This window comes from Pecten maximus, chromosome 12 (genome assembly GCF_902652985.1).
Source record: "Pecten maximus chromosome 12, xPecMax1.1, whole genome shotgun sequence".
Classification (NCBI taxonomy): Eukaryota; Metazoa; Mollusca; class Bivalvia; order Pectinida; family Pectinidae; genus Pecten; species Pecten maximus.
Genome location: NC_047026.1, coordinates 19,087,155 through 19,107,232, shown reverse-complemented (window position 1 = coordinate 19,107,232; position 20,078 = coordinate 19,087,155). Strand labels below are relative to the sequence as shown.

General features: G+C 37.8%; 1 protein-coding gene across 1 annotated transcript in view; it reads right to left on the bottom strand.

Moving 5' to 3' along the window:
* The window catches only part of LOC117339955 (protein mono-ADP-ribosyltransferase PARP14-like), a 72,708-nt gene that overhangs the window by 45,186 nt on the left and 7,444 nt on the right, over positions 1-20,078 (bottom strand). The window contains exons 5-12 of the mRNA XM_033901679.1: positions 18,266-18,830; positions 15,843-16,025; positions 11,090-11,332; positions 10,407-10,640; positions 7,885-9,714; positions 5,780-6,232; positions 2,316-2,440; positions 615-848 (exon numbers count right to left, since the gene is read on the bottom strand). Of these exons, the coding sequence (XP_033757570.1) occupies positions 615-848; positions 2,316-2,440; positions 5,780-6,232; positions 7,885-9,714; positions 10,407-10,640; positions 11,090-11,332; positions 15,843-16,025; positions 18,266-18,830 (3,867 nt within the window). The remainder of the gene's footprint in view (positions 1-614; positions 849-2,315; positions 2,441-5,779; positions 6,233-7,884; positions 9,715-10,406; positions 10,641-11,089; positions 11,333-15,842; positions 16,026-18,265; positions 18,831-20,078) is intronic.

The window sequence follows — 20,078 nt, the reverse complement described above, 5'->3', positions numbered from 1 at the left end:
ATACATTACCCTCACACTTACACATACACTTCCCTCACACTTACACATACATAACCCTCACACTTACACATACATTACCCTCACACTTACACATACACTTCCCTCACACTTACACATACATTACCCTCACACTTACACATACATTACCCTCACACTTACACATACATAACCCTTACACTTACACATACATTACCCTCACACTTACACATACATAACCCTCACACTTACACATACATAACCCTTACACTTACACATACATTACCCTCACACTTACACATACATAACCCTCACACTTACACATACATAACCCTTACACTTACACATACATAACCCTAACACTTACACATACATAACCCTTACACTTACACATACATTACCCTCACGCGTACAATACCCTCACACTTACACATACATTACCCTCACACTTAAACATACATTACCCTCACACTTACACATACATATACCCTCACACTTACACATTCATTACCCTCACACTTACACAATTATTACCCTCACACTTACACATACATTACCCTCACACTTACACATATATTACCCTTACACTTACACATACATTATCCTCACACTTACACATTCATTATCCTCACACTTACCTGTACACATCTGTCCTGGTCATTGCCCCAGCTGTCAAATGTTCCATGATACACATTTTTACACTGAAGATTTCCACCTGTTGTGATAGCGACATCTCCAGGTGATATTCCCCTGGGGTATCTCTGGGTACATTCTGTCTGGAGGGACTGTCCTCCGTACTTTAGTAGTGAGCTGGACAGCACACCGACATTCAACACCAGGTTATTTCCAGCAGAATTTACCAATACGTCAGCCTGAAATATAACACAATTTTATACCATTACATGTTCAGTGATTAATCGACTGGTATGTTCTATGGTTCCAGATGTTAATATCCTATATTTAATACTGTAGAGATGCTGGAAGTATCTTGGTGATCACCATTGTACAATCTTTAACATCAAGTTACTCTTTTGAGATATTCTCATACTCGCCTTATGTGCAAATGTATATGTGTGATCAAAATCCATTTAAAATTTACTTGAAGTTGTTAAAGCAATGACAAATCTCTATAACTAACCATGACTTTGGCCTAGCTTGGCACACTGAAACACACACTTGTTTCATGTTAAATTTAGTCTAAATCCATTTTAAAATAAGGTCGCTACAGTGATGGCTAGAATTCTCTTTATCAGTAGTAATTTTGACCTTGACCTTGGCACTCTGAAACATTAACTCATTCAAGGTATTCTCAAACTTGACCAATATTTGAAGATTGAGAAAAATCTGTTTAAAAATCAAATCATGTAAGGGTGATGGCAAAGAATGAACCTACACACAAATGGATTGCTTTATCTCCTCCTTGACTTCATCATGAGGAGGTAATGAAAATTATTGCATATTGCAGTAAAAATATCAAAATGATATTTATCTCTGGTGAAAACTACCACCTTTATAAGTTTTGATCAATGACAACAGAAACTATACAAGCAAATTCATGGAATTTTTATCCCTTGCTTTCCTGCCATATTGATGGTAAATATTTTTTAGGTTTGAAGTAAACATGTCATTGTAATCTCTCCCAGAGTGCATTGCAGTTCCTTTCATAACACAGGGAACTGCAATTGATGTCATTGTAGCTCAACAGAATCAGAATGTTTAATTCCACCATATCTGAGAGTATATAGAAGAAGATTTTTGAAATTTCAGTCAATTTGACCATTTTTAGCCCTGCCCCTCAGACCCCTGGGGGTTGGGGACCATATAATTCATAATTTTGGTTGACCTTTAGCCAAAGAACCTTCCTGCCAAATTTCATTGAATTTGGTTCTGCAGTTTTGGAGAAGAAGTCGAAAATGTAAATTGTTTACGGACGCATGACGGATGACAGACGAAGACGGACAAAAGGTGATTAGAATAGGTCACTTGAGACCCACTAACATTTGTTGCAGTTATTTCATGGAAACAAAGCGTGACAGACAGACAGACAAATCCAAATTAAACTTTTAAACCATTTTGGTGAAAGCAGGTGATAACTACATATTAATGTAGTTTAAAGATGAAAGAACTAAGAGCTGGAAAAGCATGATTAAGACTCAAAAATGTATTAGTTCTGCACATCACATTGTGGATGGATGGACGGATGGATGCACGGACGGATGGATGCACGGACAGACGGACGCACGGATAATGTCATGACATAATGTTCCTTAAAATCCAGGTAAATTCTTATTTTCAGAAATTGTGATGGTACAGTAATTCTAACTAATAAGATCACACACCTTGGTCTTTGCCAACTCTCCTCGGACCACTCGAACAGCTGTATTTCTGTGAGAATTTCTAGGTACATCATAACTTTCGTCCTCCGACTCCTCATCAGAAGTGACTTCATCAAAGGATTCCTCCTCTACAAAGTTGAAAAAAAAGATTGTTTTTTTTTCCAAAAAAGAATAAGAAGAAAACTTACAAAGATAGCACAGTCATGTTATGTTAGAATCCTTGATCTAGAAACAGAAATATTAAGAAATATTCCACAATACCAAGCTCAGACTTTGACATACTGTTAACATTCATATTTTATCAGTTTTGGGATGAAAGCATTACGCTAACTTATGATTGCACTAATTGACTGATTCATCATCACTCTGATTGACTGATTCATCATCACTATGATTGACTGATTCATCATCACTCTGATTGACAGATTCATCATCACTATGATTGACTGCTTCATCATCATTCTGATCGACTGATTCATCATCACTGATTGACTGATTCATCAACACTATGATTGACAGATTCATCATCACTCTGATTGACAGATTCATCATCACTCTGATTGACAGATTCATCATCACTATGATTGACTGCTTCATCATCATTCTGATCGACTGATTCATCATCACTGATTGACTGATTCATCAACACTATGATTGACAGATTCATCATCACTATGATTGACTGATTCATCATCACTCTGATTGACAGATTCATCATCACTATGATTGACTGCTTCATCATCATTCTGATCGACTGATTCATCATCACTGATTGACTGATTCATCAACACTATGATTGACAGATTCATCATCACTCTGATTGACAGATTCATCATCATTCTGATTGACAGATTCATCATCACTATGATTGACTGATTCATCATCACTATGATTGACTGATTCATCATCACTGATTGACTGATTCATCAACACTTTGATTGACCGATTCATCATCACTCTGATTGACAGATTCATCATCATTCTGATTGACAGATTCATCATCACTATGATTGACTGATTCATCATCACTATGATTGACCGATTCATCAACACTCTGATTGACAGATTCATCATTACTCTGATTGACTGATTCATCATCACTATGATTGACAGATTCATCATCACTGATTGACTGATTCATCATCACTCTGATTGACAGATTCATCATCACTATCATTGACTGATTCATCATCACTATGATTGACTGATTCATCATCACTCTGATTGACAGATTCATCAACACTATGATTGACTGATTCATCATTACTCTGATTGACTGATTCATCATAACTATGATTGACTGATTCATCAACACTATGATTGACCGATTCATCATCACTGATTGACTGATTCATCATCACCCTGATTGACCGATTCATCAACACTATGATTGACTGATTCATCATCACTCTGATTGACTGATTCATCAACACTATGATTGACTGATCCATCATCACTGATTGACTGATTCATCATCACCCTGATTGACAGATTCATCATTACTCTGATTGACTGATTCATCATCACTGATTGACAGATTCATCATTACTCTGATTGACCGATTCATCAACACTATGATTGACTGATTCATCAACACTATGATTGACCGATTCATCATCACTGATTGACTGATTCATCATTACACTGATTGACTGATTCATCATCTCTCTGATTGACTGATTCATCATTACTCTGATTGACTGATTCATCATTACTCTGATTGACTGATTCATCAACACTATGATTGACTGATTCATCATTACTCTGATTGACTGATTCATCATTACTCTGATTGACCGATTCATCATCACTATGATTGACCGATTCATCAACACTATGATTGACTGATTCATCAACACTATGATTGACCGATTCATCATCACCCTGATTGACCGATTCATCATCACCCTGATTGACTGATTCATCATCTCTCTGATTGACTGATTCATCAACACTATGATTGACCGATTCATCAACACTATGATTGACCGATTCATCATCACTCTGATTGACCGATTCATCATCACCCTGATTGACTGATTCATCATCTCTCTGATTGACCGATTCATCATCACTGATTGACTGATTCATCATCTCTCTGATTGACTGATTCATCAACACTATGATTGACCGATTCATCATCACTGATTGACAGGTTCATCATCATTCTGATTGACTGATTCACCATCACTATGATTGACCGATTCATCAACACTATGATTGACCGATTCATCATCACTGATTGACTGATTCATCAACACTATGATTGACTGATTCATCATCACCCTGATTGACAGATTCATCATTACTCTGATTGACTGATTCATCATCACTGATTGACTGATTCATCATCACTGATTGACAGATTCATCATTACTCTGATTGACAGATTCATCATCATTCTGATTGACAGATTCATCATCACTATGATTGACTGATTCATCATCACTTTGATTGACCGATTCATCATCACTCTGATTGACAGATTCATCAACACTATGATTGACTGATTCATCATTACTCTGATTGACCGATTCATCAACACTCTGATTGACAGGTTCATCATCATTCTGATTGACTGATTCACCATCACTATGATTGACCGATTCATCAACACTATGATTGACCGATTCATCATCACTGATTGACTGATTCATCAACACTATGATTGACCGATTCATCATCACTCTGATTGACAGATTCATCATTATTCTGATTGACTGATTCATCATCACTATGATTGACTGATTCATCGTCACTATGATTGACCGATTCATCAACACTATGATTGACCGATTCATCAACACTATGATTGACCGATTCATCATCTCTCTGATTGACTGATTCACCATCACTCTGATTGATCGATTCATCATCATTCTTACTGACCGATTCATCAACGCTATGATTGACCACTGTTATGTGCTAAAACTTGAGTGCACAAAATTAATATTGACAAAGCAACTGAAGAAGTAGAATCCCCTTAAGGTGACATTCGGAGATGTCATCTGAATGTTGAACTTTCATCATTACTGAAAAGTGTCATCGCAGGACATAATTCATTTACATTGATCGAGATCCATCAGAAGATATATATGTATATGATCTCAATGCAAAAGCAGCATTTAAACTCACTTTACTTACATATACATGTAGGTATGTAGAATCTGTACGTGTAGAGAAAGTTATGAGGACTATATAGCTCAGCCAATAGGGTTTGTTTTATCTAACCACAGAATCCAAAAATCATGCTTCATGCACATGTCATCATTTGGAAGCATGGCAGTGGTTGGCTATTTTTGCATCTGCATAATATGTTATTGCAATAGATGAAAATCCTTACTAGAGGATTAACAGTCGATGATCAAACTTGCCCCTAATGAAGCAAAATCTATGTCACTCATAGGTTAAACTTACATACAGTAATTAATTAGAATCTGTGTCATTGCAGGTCTTGATTTGCTTACCTGCAGATGAAGTAGAATCTGTATCATCAAAGGTCTTGACTTTCTGGGGACTATATATGGACACCAGTTCCTTGATGAAGAGTTTCACAGTCTGGTGATCAGTGTCACAGAGGTACACGCTTCTGATCTGGGTTGATGGCTGTTTGGTGAAGAAGTGCTGGACTATTTCAATAATGGCTTCCACAGATTTAGCCAGTGGGTAACCAAAGATGCCAGCACTGATTGCTGGCAAGGCAATAGACCGATGGTTTGTTGCCAATTCTAAGCTCCTGTAAATGGCACATCGCAGTTTTCCCTCTTCTTTATTTTTTCCGTTTTGCCAAACAGGACCAACAGCATGTACCACCCGTTTACAGGGTAGATTTCCAGAACGGCTGATAATGGCCTTTCCCTCTGGTACTTGACCATGTTTCCTCACATATTCATCACATTCATCCTGAATAGTAGGACCACCTGAAACATAATCATCAATATCCTGAATAGCTAGTACTATATTTATCCACAAATAAGCCTCTACCAACAAAAAAGCCCCTTTCTTTATTTTTGTTGAATCGGCAATTTTAAAATAGTAAGATAAACTTGATTTACAAATAAGCTTTCCACAAACTTTAATGCTAAACTTTTACACTAGGGGAGGCCTGGGTTTATTTTAAGATTAATATGATATGTATAGTTTGGACATGAGGCCATGGGCCTCAACAGTCACCTGAGTTCTGAAACATTTGAGTCAATTGACCCTTTCTGGCCCTGTCCATCAGCCCCAGGGTCAGTCAGCACCAACATGTTCATATCGTGCTAAAAAAATGTTATTTCCCTAAATACACTATAGAAAAGTTTACCCCCTCCCCAGGTGCAAATATGAGAACACAGAGTCATGAAATTCACAAATTTGGTAAAACACCTTAAGACCCTTTCATCTATGATGAGTGTTGGATTTTATTACATTTTTACCAGTGAAATATAAAAAATTATTCATTCTATAAAAGTGATATTTTTCAAAATACCACATTTCTCACTAGTGAAAAATATCACTTTTGCTGATTTGACCAACCAAATTAATGATTAGAAAATACCAAAATAATTGACCAATCAGAAAGCCCGACATATATGTCAGCACCTGGACAGGGAGAACTACTTTTTTTGTATGCAAACTTTCGCTGTAGGCCTAGTTAGCAAACGGGGTAGGTTTTTCGTTGATAAAAAATGTAATAAACAGAATATCTAACAGTGTCTTCAGTAATACCAAATATATTTCACGAGTGTGGCTAATATTTTGATATTTTTTACGAGTGCGCAGCAGCACGAGTAAAAAATATCAAAATATTAGCCACACTCGTGAAATATATTTGGTATTACTGAAGACACTGTTAGATATCCTCTATCTATTTTACTTGGGTCTTGAAAAGAAAATGTTTGAAATTTCAGTTGATTTGACCCATTTTTGCCCCTACTGTCAGTCCTCTTTGGGGTCAACCAGGAGACCACATAATTCACAATTTGGTTGATGTTTTGCCATGAAAAAATTCTGCGAAATTTCATTGAGATTCAAATGTGCACAACTGGAACCAAGAACTTACATATAAAGTTTGAAAAAAAATCCTTTCAGTACTTTTCAAGAAATAGATATAACAAAAACAAAAAGAAAGAATCGCCTATCAGCAATTCCAGTACTTCAACTGTCAAAATTAAAGATGGCTGCCTGTAAGCCATTTTGTTTTTTATGATCAGACTCAAAATTTATTGAGCACAATTATTGACCATGGGGAACCTACACATGATGTTTGAGAAATATACTTGCAGCACTTTTCAAGAAATAGTGATAACAAGTAATATTTACAGACAGACAGATGGATGATATAAGATGGATCAAGAGCGGCAGGGTGATTTGAATAACCCACCTCCTGATGATGGTGGGCTTTAAAATCATCACGAGAACAAAAGTTTAACTTCAGAATTTTTGGCAGCCTGACTTCAATACATGAATATCCTTAAGAACAATTTAGGCATGTTGCAATAAGCATTGCTGAACACTTCAGTGAGCTGATCTGAGTAAAGTGTTTCTTTAAAAGTTTTCCCCTGAAGAAAGTGTGTGTGGACTACATTACCTGCTGCTAAAATGGCGCCTGCAATCCCACCTCCAAGTATCATGTCGGTGTTGGCAGCATTAACCATTACATCCACTTTTAGCTTGGTCATGTCGCCCTCAACGACAATACACTGCTGACCTGGGCCAACAGTACACTTCGCCTTGGTAACTGGATTTGGACTCTGACCTCTGACCTCCTGAGCACCTCTGTATTCTGCTGACTTCCTTATGACTGATGATACTGCGTGTTCGATCTGTCGTATTTTGTCCTGTCCATCTGAAGAGTTAAAAAAGTCTGCTGCACCTACTGCCTGCATTGTGTGGGTATCCATGGATACCTTGTCAATAACACATTGGAGTTTCTTCTTGGCTAAGTCTATGGCATCTCTGGTACCTTCCAAATCATACCCCGGCTTGACTTTGGAGTTTCGTGTTTTCACAATTAAATTTAAAGCTTTCTGTAATGCAAGAGTGCTGGTTTCAATTTCATACCGTTGATGTTTTTCTAAGAAGCTAAAAACTCCTTCTTCAACTGAAAGGAATTCCTTGTGGGTATCATGAATTTTTTTGTATTCACTGATTTCGGCATCAATACAGCCACACACTTGACCATACACTACAGAAACAGCTGTCACATAGACACAGCTTTCTTCCACACTAATTTGAACTTCTTCTGGATACCTGGAGAAAATATTTTTCAAAGCTAACTGCCATTTTGTAGTTGAAATAATTTTCTGTAAGTCATCTTTCAATGGTATTTTCTTCTCTTTCAATACCTCAGTAAATATACTGACCGCCTCTTTGGCATTTTCAAGGGTTTTTGCATACATGACACAGGTGTCTTGATGAGGAGGGATGTCCCACACAACCACAAGGTGGCGTTGCTTTAGCTTTTGAACAAATTCAGTTTTAGCTGGCAGTTTGAAGAACAAGTCCTTCATTCCCCGTGATATGGCCAAAGAATAGCTCTGTAATGCTTCTAACTTCACTCTCATATCTGTTCTCCCCTGATCTACTTCTCTCAGCACTCCGGTAAAGGTGATCTTCCTATTATCAACATCAACCTCAACCTCAAGTTTAGGGTAAATTTTCTTGATCTCTTCTTTAAACTTGAATTTCCACAGTATTTGTATCTGGTACATTTTCAGCACCTCTGACTTGGAGACCTGTTCTGCTTCCTCCCTCAAGTTTTCTTCAGTTCTTGTGATTTCCTCTACTTTTTTTTTCACATCCTCTACAAATTTTTTATGTCCAGCTATCACTATTGTGTAGTCTTCACGCTTAAGGATTACAGCAACTCCATCAGGGTAAGATATGTTTAAAGACTGTAACTTTGAAAGGACAGATGTCCAAGCTTGTCTAACTACTGGAACTTCCTCTGTGGTCATAGGGCCAAAAAACTTTTTAACATTTCTGTAGATTTCCGCAGACCATTGCTCCACTTCCATTGCAGCATTTTCTGCAGTCACATCAATCATACAAGTGATCCTGATCATATCATTTTCCAGATCTTCTGGCCAAATGACCTTGCCCTTCACTTTCAACACCATTCTTTCAAATGCTGATTTGTTGGGTTCAGAATTTATAATAAACTTGGTAAGATTTGATTCAATGTCGGGCAAAGTTATAGGCTTTGGTAAGGTCATGGAGGCGTGGAGTGGTGGGTCTGGTAACGATCTAGTTATCCTTTTCTCTGCAGAGCTTTTTCTTGACAGATCCTTCGTTTCTGTTGATTTGCTCCCAGATGAATTAAATTCCGATGATCTTAAATATGGGTAGTATAGACTTGCTGCCACAGCCTTCTTCTCTATTTCCAATTTCCTTTCAGGATCACAAACTCTCTTGGCCACTGTTAGTTAAGAAAATCAGAACATTCTATAATACTGCACAATATCAAAATATATAAATATAAATTATATATGGTTGAATTTTCCTTAATTCTCATTGGCTAAAACATGGTCACACGGAGGTTAATTTTTTTTATTTCAATCTGATGTTTCTATTTTTAGAAATACTGAGTCAATATTAAGTTTATGACGTCATTATCATTATTATTGCCCAACTGTTAAGTTCCTGTTATAACTATGATGCAATTAAACTTTTGCAAAAAAGTTTCATATCTAATATAGATTCGGGAACTTTGATTCAGTCAATATGGTATTATACCAACCAGGTAGATATAAAATATTGACCTCATAATTCACCCTTGGTTAATATTTGATTCTACCAGGTCAGTATAACACAGTATTGACCTCGCCAACAGTCCGTGATTGATAAATATAAACATTTTAACACTACAATTTAGGTTGTTACATTTCAATGTTGACAATATTTGTGAAGTTACCCACAAGATATTTAAAGGATCTACTGTAAAATACAGTTGTAGATCACTGATATTGTTTTAAACTTTAAAGCTTAGGGATCAGCTACATTATAGATAGTTCAATGTCTCTCTATTTCCTGAAATAATAGCACCTGTCAGTTTCGTGTTTCCTTCACCCCTATACAGTACCATACATTACACATATAGGTATATTATACCTGCAGGATCAGCAAAATGGACGAGACATTCTGATCTCTGTGACATGATCTCCACTTTCTCAACATCACCGCCACCACTTTTTTTCTCATTTTCAAAAAACAGCATAATGGCGTCATTTGATACATCAGGGCAGTCCTTCACCAGCACCACAGAGGATACAGGAACATGGGAGACTTTCAGTACGTTGCCTTCTAAAGTTTTAGTCTGACAAATCTTCTGTAGCATGTCAAAATCTAGAAACAGAAAGTCGTATGAGAATAAAAGTGATTCTGATTCAAACTTTTACTGACATACCTATTGATGAAACAAACTTTTACAACTACATAATATCACATGGCACATAGTATTACCTGTAGAAAAATAAAAACCTCAAAATGTTAATCAATTTGACTAGACCTGTCCGTGTAAGTAATGATCAAATTATAAACGTATCATTACCAGTAAAGCTATCATATGAATGCAACTGCTATAAATCTTAGAAAATACAAAAAAAAAAAAAAAAATCAGAAATGAGATATTCTAGTGGACAAACACTGATTAACCGGTCTAACTGTGATTGTACACTTCAATAATGTTTCTGTATATAGAAACTGATGACGCTTCATAACAAAATGAAAGCTAGAATATCTCAACAAGGGAAGTAACTCTACCAAAACACCAAAAATTGGTGTACATTGTGTACCTGGTTTACTACTGAACGTGACAACAGCGCGGTCTTTTCGGTTGCCATACATCACATCTGTAGGGACTGCCTTAGCTTTGACTTCCAGGAAGTTGACCAATGTGTCATAGGTTGTTGCAGGGTTGATATCACAAATCAACAGCTTTTTCTCTTCTATGCTGGGGGGCATTTCACCTGTTACCATGGTAACCTGCAGCTCTGTCCCCTCAAATTTGTGATTTTTGTGAAGAACTCTTGCAACAGCTGAACATGATATCAGTAAAATTAAGTTACTTTTGCTGTTTTTCCAAGTCAAGTAATGGGACAATTATTGTAACAAGAAGCCCGGTGTCATATAAAATATTGAGCCCCCATAAAATACCGACCCGGGTCAGTATTTTATGCATAAAATAATGACCTACCCCATAAAATATTGATCCCCCCTACATTGTGATGAAACAATTTACATAAAAGCAAACTTGACAGCATTATTAAATCATCTAAGCTTTTACACATAATTCTTACATGTCAGTCCTGCAAGAAATAAACAGGTTGTCAGTCTCACACCTGAGGATAGGGCCAGGGGGCTAATTATAATCAGCTGCAAAGGTGAGATCATGACCAGTTGCTATAGGTGACCAGCACTCAGGTGTGGCCTTCGGGCCTATACAATATTACCAGGTATATATATACATGTATATGGCTAAAGAAAGTTTATAGTGTTAATGATTTAGTATCAATTAATCTATCTATATTTGTACATTTTAACATGATATACATGTATACACTATATATTTTTCTGATTTAAATAAACAAGGATATGATATCAGAAATCTGTATAACTATATATACACAAATGTATATACAAATGAAAATGAAGTAAGTTATATATACATCTCTGATTATATATATTAATTGATTCTTAAACTTTGACAAAAGAAAGTTCAATGCTGTCTAATGTCTAACATCTGCATTTTCTGTACTTTACAAGAAAAAAAATGATGTACATAATTATGTATTTTAAATCAATATGGCAGAAGAAGATTTTATGTTAGTTTTGGGGTAAATCATACTTAAAAACTTAAGATATATAAGTTATGATGCATAAATTGAAGATGTTTTAAACCCTACTTTAAAACAATGTTTTGTAATTATATATATATATATATACACAAGTATATTTTCATTGCTTATATGAGGATATACATGTATATAGATAATATTACTTTCAAACTATAATCTAAATAAATTAAATAAATGCCTCAAATAAAATTCAATTATGATAAAGGTGTCATCCTGTTTTCCCAAAAACTAAAATCCTGGATGCCCCAAAAACTTATAAGATTTATAGAATATTTACCAATTTTACTTTAATACCTAAATATAATTTGTGTAGAAAAAATACTTCACATTGCATGGTTTGATGAATAGGATGAATAGGATGAATAATAGGGAGACCAACTGTTGCAATTAAGACTTTCTAAATAGAAATGTTGGCAAATACTTTAGACATATCAATTTTTATAATTAACTTTTTTTCCAAGTGATATATTATATTAGAGCTGTAATGTGAATAAATTCATACCATCACAATCTTATTATATGTCATAAACAGTCCCCAATAAAGAACACCAACCTCTATGATGCATTCTCCTACAGTAACAACCTCTATCATACATCCGCTCTTACAGTAACAACCTCTATCATACATCCTCTTACAGTAACAACCTCTATCATACATCCGCTCTTACAGTAACAACCTCTATCATACATCCTCTTACAGTAACAACCTCTATCATACATCCTCTTACAGTAACAACCTTTATCATACATCCTCCTACAGTAACAACCTATATCATACATCCTCTTACAGTAACAACCTCTATCATACATCCTCTCTTACAGTAACAACCTCTATCATACATCCGCTCTTACAGTAACAACCTCTATCATACATCCGCTCTTACAGTAACAACCTCTATCATATATCCTCTTACAGTAACAACCTCTATCATACATCCTCTTACAGTAACAACCTTTATCATACATCCTCCTACAGTAACAACCTCTATTAAACATCCTCCTACAGTAACAACCTACATCATACATCCTCTCATAGTAACAACCTCTATCATACAGCCTCCTACAGTAACAACCTCTATCATACATCCTCTTACGGTAACAACTTCTATCATACATCCTCCTACAGTAACAACCTCTATCCTACATCCTCCCACAGTAACAACCTCTTTCCTACATCCTCTTACAGTAACAACCTCTATCATACATCCTCTCATAGTAACAACCTCTATCATACATCCTCCTACTGTAACAACCTCTTTCCTACATCCTCTTACACTAACAACCTCCATCATACATCCTCCCACAGTAACAACCTCTTTCCTACAGCCTCCTACAGTAACAGCCTCTATTATACATCCTCCCACAGTAACAACCTCTATCATTCATCCCCTTACAGTAACAACCTCTATTAAACATCCTCCTACAGTAACAACCTCCATCATACATCCTCTTACAGTAACAACCTCTATCATACATCCTCTTATAGTAACAACCTCTATCATACAGCCTCCCAATGTAACAACCTTTATCATACATCCTCTTACAGTAACAACCTTTATCATACATCCTCCTACAGTAACAACCTCTATTAAACATCCTCCTACAGTAACAACCTCTATCATACATCCTCTTATAGTAACAACCTCTATCATACATCCTCTTACAGTAACAACCTCTATCATTCATCCTCTTACAGTAACAACCTCTATTAAACATCCTCCTACAGTAACAACCTCTATCATACATCCTCTTATAGTAACAACCTCTATCATACATCCTCTTATATTAACAACCTCTATCATTCATCCTCTTACAGTAACAACCTCTATCATTCATCCTCTTATAGTAACAACCTCTATCATACATCCTCCTACAGTAACAACCTCTATCATACATCCTCCTACAGTAACAACCTCTATCATTCATCCTCTTATAGTAACAACCTCTATCATACATCCTCTCATAGTAACAACCTCTATCCTACATCCTGCCACAGTAACAACCTCTATCTTAAAATACTGACCTACCCCTGATTATATACATATCATCACCAATTAAGTAATATGTACTCCCATAAAATACTGACCTACCCCTATAAAATACTGACCCCTATAATATACATATCATCACCAATTAAGAAATACGTACTCCCATAAAATACTGACCTACCCCTGATAATATACATTCATCACCAATTAAGTAATATGTACTCCCATAAAATACTGACCTACCCCCATAAAATACTGACCTACCCCCTATAATATACATATCATCACTGTTTAAGTAATACATACTGTCATAAAATATTGACCTACCCCTATAAAATACTGACCTACCCCTGATTATATACATATCATCACCAACCCGGGTCGGTATTTCATGGGGATCAGAATTTTATATGACACCGGTATATGCCTTAACAGTCACCCAAGGTCTAAATTATTTCAGTCAATTTGACTCTTTTTGGCCCTATCCATCAGCCCCTAGAGGTCAGTCAGGTCCAACATGTGAAATACATCTAGTTGTATTCCAATAACGATAATTCTTAAAATGTTAGAATTAATCCAATAGAAATTAAACAAATGATAGTCAAACATGTGATTTCCCTTCATAAACATAGTAGTTTACCCCATCTCAGGGGCAAACTTGAGACCCCAGTGTCGTGGAATTCACATTTTTGGTAAAACACTTAAGACCTTTACATGTATGGAGAATATTTGATTCTACCTTATTGGGGTATTGAGAAGAAGATTTTTGAAATTTCAGTCAATGTGACTCTTTTACTCCATGACCCGAATTCGAAAATGTAAATTGGTTACGAATGGAGGATTTGGTTTGGTTTGGTTTATTTTGTTTAACGTCTTATTAACAGCTAAGGTCATTTGAGGACGGCCTCCCGTGCGTGCGACATGCATGTGTGTGGTGAGTGCGTATGTGTGTTTTGGGAGGCTGCGGTATGTTCGTGCCAAGTCTCCCTGTGATAGGCCGGAACTTCTGCCGATTTTATAGTGCTACTTCACTGAAACATACTGCCGAAGACACCCAGCAGCACACCACACCCGGTCACATTATACTGACAACGGGTGAACCAGTCGTCCCACTCCAAATATGCTGAGCGCTAAGCAGGAGTAGCAACTACCATTTTTAAAGACTCTGGTATGTCTCGGCTAGGGGACAGAACCCAAAGCCTTTCTCACAGGGGCGAACGCTCAACTAAAGGCCAAAAGTGAGGCATTATCAAGGGAGACATTAGGAAGAAGAAAGTTGTTCAGAAATAAGAGAAAAGATAAGATCCCAAATTTGGTCGCCTCTTACGATCATGCAATGGGGGCAGCAGGTACAATTCTTACGCCCTACCTGTAGGGCATGCAATGGGGGCAGCAGGTACAATTCTTACGCCCTACCTGTACGGCAGACTAATGGAGGACAAAGGACTGACAATGCACAACACAGGACGATGGACAAAAGTTGATTAGAATAGTTCTCTTTGTCTCAGGTGACCTAATTTCCTATTGATTTAACTCAGTAGTAAAAATCCCTTGAGCAGCTCTGCAATAATCTAACAGATGAACAACAGAGTCTAGATCACTGGACCAAACTATCTTTGCTCTATATGCAGTTCTAGGTTATTTTTGTGTGTTTTATTTTTTTAAATCATTTTCATTAAGAGTTAAACTGTTTTTTGTCATACCATCTGGGTCCTCAAACTGGATCAACGTCACCCTCTTCATACTGTGGTGCTCAAATTTGAGAAACTCCCCACCTCCTGATTTCTTTTTGTTCAAGAAGTAAAACCTGATAGTATCTTCTTGTAAAGGTTGTGGATAGGTCACTCGTATGTACTGGGGTGGCTCGTCAGGTATCCGTGGCAAATCTGTCATCAACAAAATAGATGTAAATACATGTACTGCAAGGACACAGAAACTTAGGCAAAGGCAGGACATAGTTAGGGCATTGACATGTTTGACATGTAGGACATAGGTAGGACATAGGTAGGACATAGGTAGGACATAGGTAGGACATTGAGAGGTAGGACAAAGGTAGGACATGGACAGCTAGAACACTGGTAGAACACAGGTACAGCTAGGACACAGATATGACATGGGAAGCTAAGACACAGGTACAGTAAGGACACAGGTTCAGATAGGACATGGACAGGTAGGACATGGGGGCAGCTAGGACAAATGTAGAACATGGACAGCTAAGACACAGGTAGGACATGGACAGCTGTGACACAGTAAGACATGGACAGATAGGACACAGGTAGGACATGGGTAGATAGGACACAGGTAGGACATGGGCAGATAGGACACAGGTAGGACATGGACAGATGGGACATAGGTAGGACATGGGCAGGTAAGACATAGGTAGAACATGGACAGCTAGGACACAGGTAGAACATGGGCATCTAGGACATAGGTATGACATGGACAGCTAGGACACAGGTAGCACATGGACAGATGGGACATAGGTAGGACATGGGCAGGTAAGACATAGGTAGAACATGGACAGCTAGGACACAGGTAGAACATGGGCATCTAGGACATAGGTATGACATGGACAGCTAGGACACAGGTAGCACATGGACAGATGGGACATAGGTAGGACATGGACAGGTAAGACATAGGTAGAACATGGACAGCTAGGACACAGGTAGAACATGGGCATCTAGGACATAGGTATGACATGGACAGCTAGGACACAGGTAGCACATGGACAGCTGGGACACAGGTAGGAGATGGACAGCTGGGACACAGGTAGGACATGGACAGCTTGGACACAGGTAGGACATGGACAGCTAAGACATAGGTAGAACATGGACAGCTAGGACACAGGTAGGAGATGGACAGCTAAGACACAGGTAGGAGATGGACAGCTGGGACACAGGTAGGACATGGACAGCTTGGACACAGGTAGGACATGGACAGCTAAGACACAGGTAGGACATGGACAGCTGTGACACAGTAAGACATGGGCAGCTAGGACACAGGTAGAACATGGGCATCTAGGACATAGGTATGACATGGACAGCTAGGACACAGGTAGGACATGGACAGCTGGGACACAGGTAGGAGATGGACAGCTGGGACACAGGTAGGACATGGACAGCTTGGACACAGGTAGGACATGGACAGCTAAGACATAGGTAGAACATGGACAGCTAGGACACAGGTAGGACATGGACAGCTAAGACACAGGTAGGAGATGGACAGCTGGGACACAGGTAGGACATGGACAGCTTGGACACAGGTAGGACATGGACAGCTAAGACACAGGTAGGACATGGACAGCTGTGACACAGTAAGACATGGACAGATAGGACACAGGTAGGACATGGGCAGTGAGGACACAGGTAGGACACAGACAGCTAGGACATAGGTAGGACATGGACAGCTAGGACACAGGTAGACATGGACAGCTAAGACACAGGTAGGAGATGGACAGCTGGGACACAGGTAGGACATGGACAGCTTGGACACAGGTAGGACATGGACAGCTAAGACACAGGTAGGACATGGACAGCTGTGACACAGTAAGACATGGACAGATAGGACACAGGTAGGACATGGGCAGTGAGGACACAGGTAGGACACAGACAGCTAGGACATAGGTAGGACATGGACAGCTAGGACACAGGTAGACATGGACAGCTAGGACACAGGTAGGACATGGACTGCTAGGATACAGTAGGACATGGACAGATAGGACACAGGTAGGACATGGGTAGCTGGGACACAGTAGGACATGAACAGCTAGACACAAGTAGGACATGGGTAGCTGGGACACAGTAGGACATGAACAGCTAGACACAGGTAGGACATGGACAGCTTGGACACAGGTAGGACATGGACAGCTAGGACACAGTAGGACCTGGACAGCTAAGACACAGGTAGGACATGGGTAGAACATGGACAGCTAGACACAGGTAGGACATGGACAGCTTGGACACAGGTAGGACATGGACATCTAAGACACAGGTAGGACATGGACAGCTAAGACACAGGTAGGACATTGACATCATGTGAAAAGTTTTTGGACGGCAGATGGCATCAGATGAAGCATGATGGCAAAAGATCCTCCTGACCCGTTGGATCAGATGCCCTAAAAACAAACCTTCCAATGACTTTCTTGTCCTCTGTGGTACCTCCACTGTTTCTGTCTCTTTGTCCTTTCCTGTGACCCCTGGCGACAAGTTTCTGACTGGTGCAGTCTTTATCTCTTTGTTAGGCTCTTTGTATCCCTGCATATTTACATACAGATCATGGTCATCAGACAGTTTTGGATCATGGTCATCAGACAGTTTTGGATCATGGTCATCAGACAGTTTTGGACCATGGTCATCAGACAGTTTTGGATCATGGTCATCAGACAGTTTTGGACCATGGTCATCAGACATCTTTCTAACTTCCTCCATATCCATATATGAAGCTGCTTTGGCGCGGGAAGAAGCTTGTGTTCCCCTTCCTGGTACATTGATATACCTCGTATCCATGTAGGGACTTTCATCAGCGTCCAGGGATGGATTATGCTGAGTTTCTTGTTGACTGTTAAGAGAATCATACAGATGCTCACCATCAGTATGGGGCTTTGTGAGCACTGTATATGTGTTGTAGTCCTCATCAACTTCCATTGGCTCCATTTCAGAATAGACTGATTCCAGGCCTAAGCTTTCAAAAGCCTGTGTATATCAAAAAACTATAGAAAGTAAGCTCAGTAAAACTAGCTCATATCAAATCCAACATGAATAAAGAAAATATTTTGTTATATCCAAAAAAATGATTACACAGTTTTAAAATATATAAGGTTGAGCCAAATTCAGCACTTTGATTTACTTAACTAATATTGTTTCAGGTCTTTGCCTTAGGAAAATTGCACTGCAATATCTTTCCTTTGTAATATTTTGACTCCATGGTAACTAACAAAGTACATTGTAACACCTTCTATTATCCGTGTTACCATGGTAACTAACAAAGTACATTAACACCTTTCTATTATCTGTGTTCCCATGGTAACTAACAAAGTACATTAACACCTTTCTATTATCTGTGTTACCATGGTAACTAACAAAGAACAGTAACACCTTTCTATTATCTGTATTACCATGGTAACTAACAAAGTACATTAACACCTTTCTATTATCTGTGTTACCATGGTAACTAACAAAGTACATTGACACCTTTCTATTATCTGTATTACCATGGTAACTAACAAAGTACATTAACACCTTTCTATTATCTGTGTTACCATGGTAACTAACAAAGTACATTAACACCTTTCTATTATTTGTGTATCCATGGTAATTACCTAAGTAACATGATACCTTTCTATCATTTGTGTATCCATGGTAATTACCTAAGTAACATGATACCTTTCTATTATTTGTGTATCCATGGTAATTACCAAAGTATTATGATACCTTTCTATCATTTGTGTATCCATGGTAATTACCTAAGTAACATAATACCTTTCTATTATTTGTGTATCCATGGTAATTACCTAAGTAACATGATACCTTTCTATCATTTGTGTATCCATGGTAATTACCAAAGTATTATGATACCTTTCTATCATTTGTGTATCCATGGTAATTACCTAAGTAACATGATACCTTTCTATCATTTGTGTATCCATGGTAATTACCTAAGTAACATGATACCTTTCTATTATTTGTGTATCCATTGTAATTACCTAAGTAACATGATACCTTTCTATCATTTGTGTATCCATTGTAATTACCTAAGTAACATGATACCTTTCTATTATTTGTGTATCCATGGTAATTACCAAAGTATTATGATACCTTTCTATCATTTGTGTATCTATGGTAATTACCTAAGTAACATGATACCTTTCTATCATTTGTGTATCCATGGTAATTAACAAAGTAACATGATACCTTTCTATCATTTGTGTATCCATGGTAATT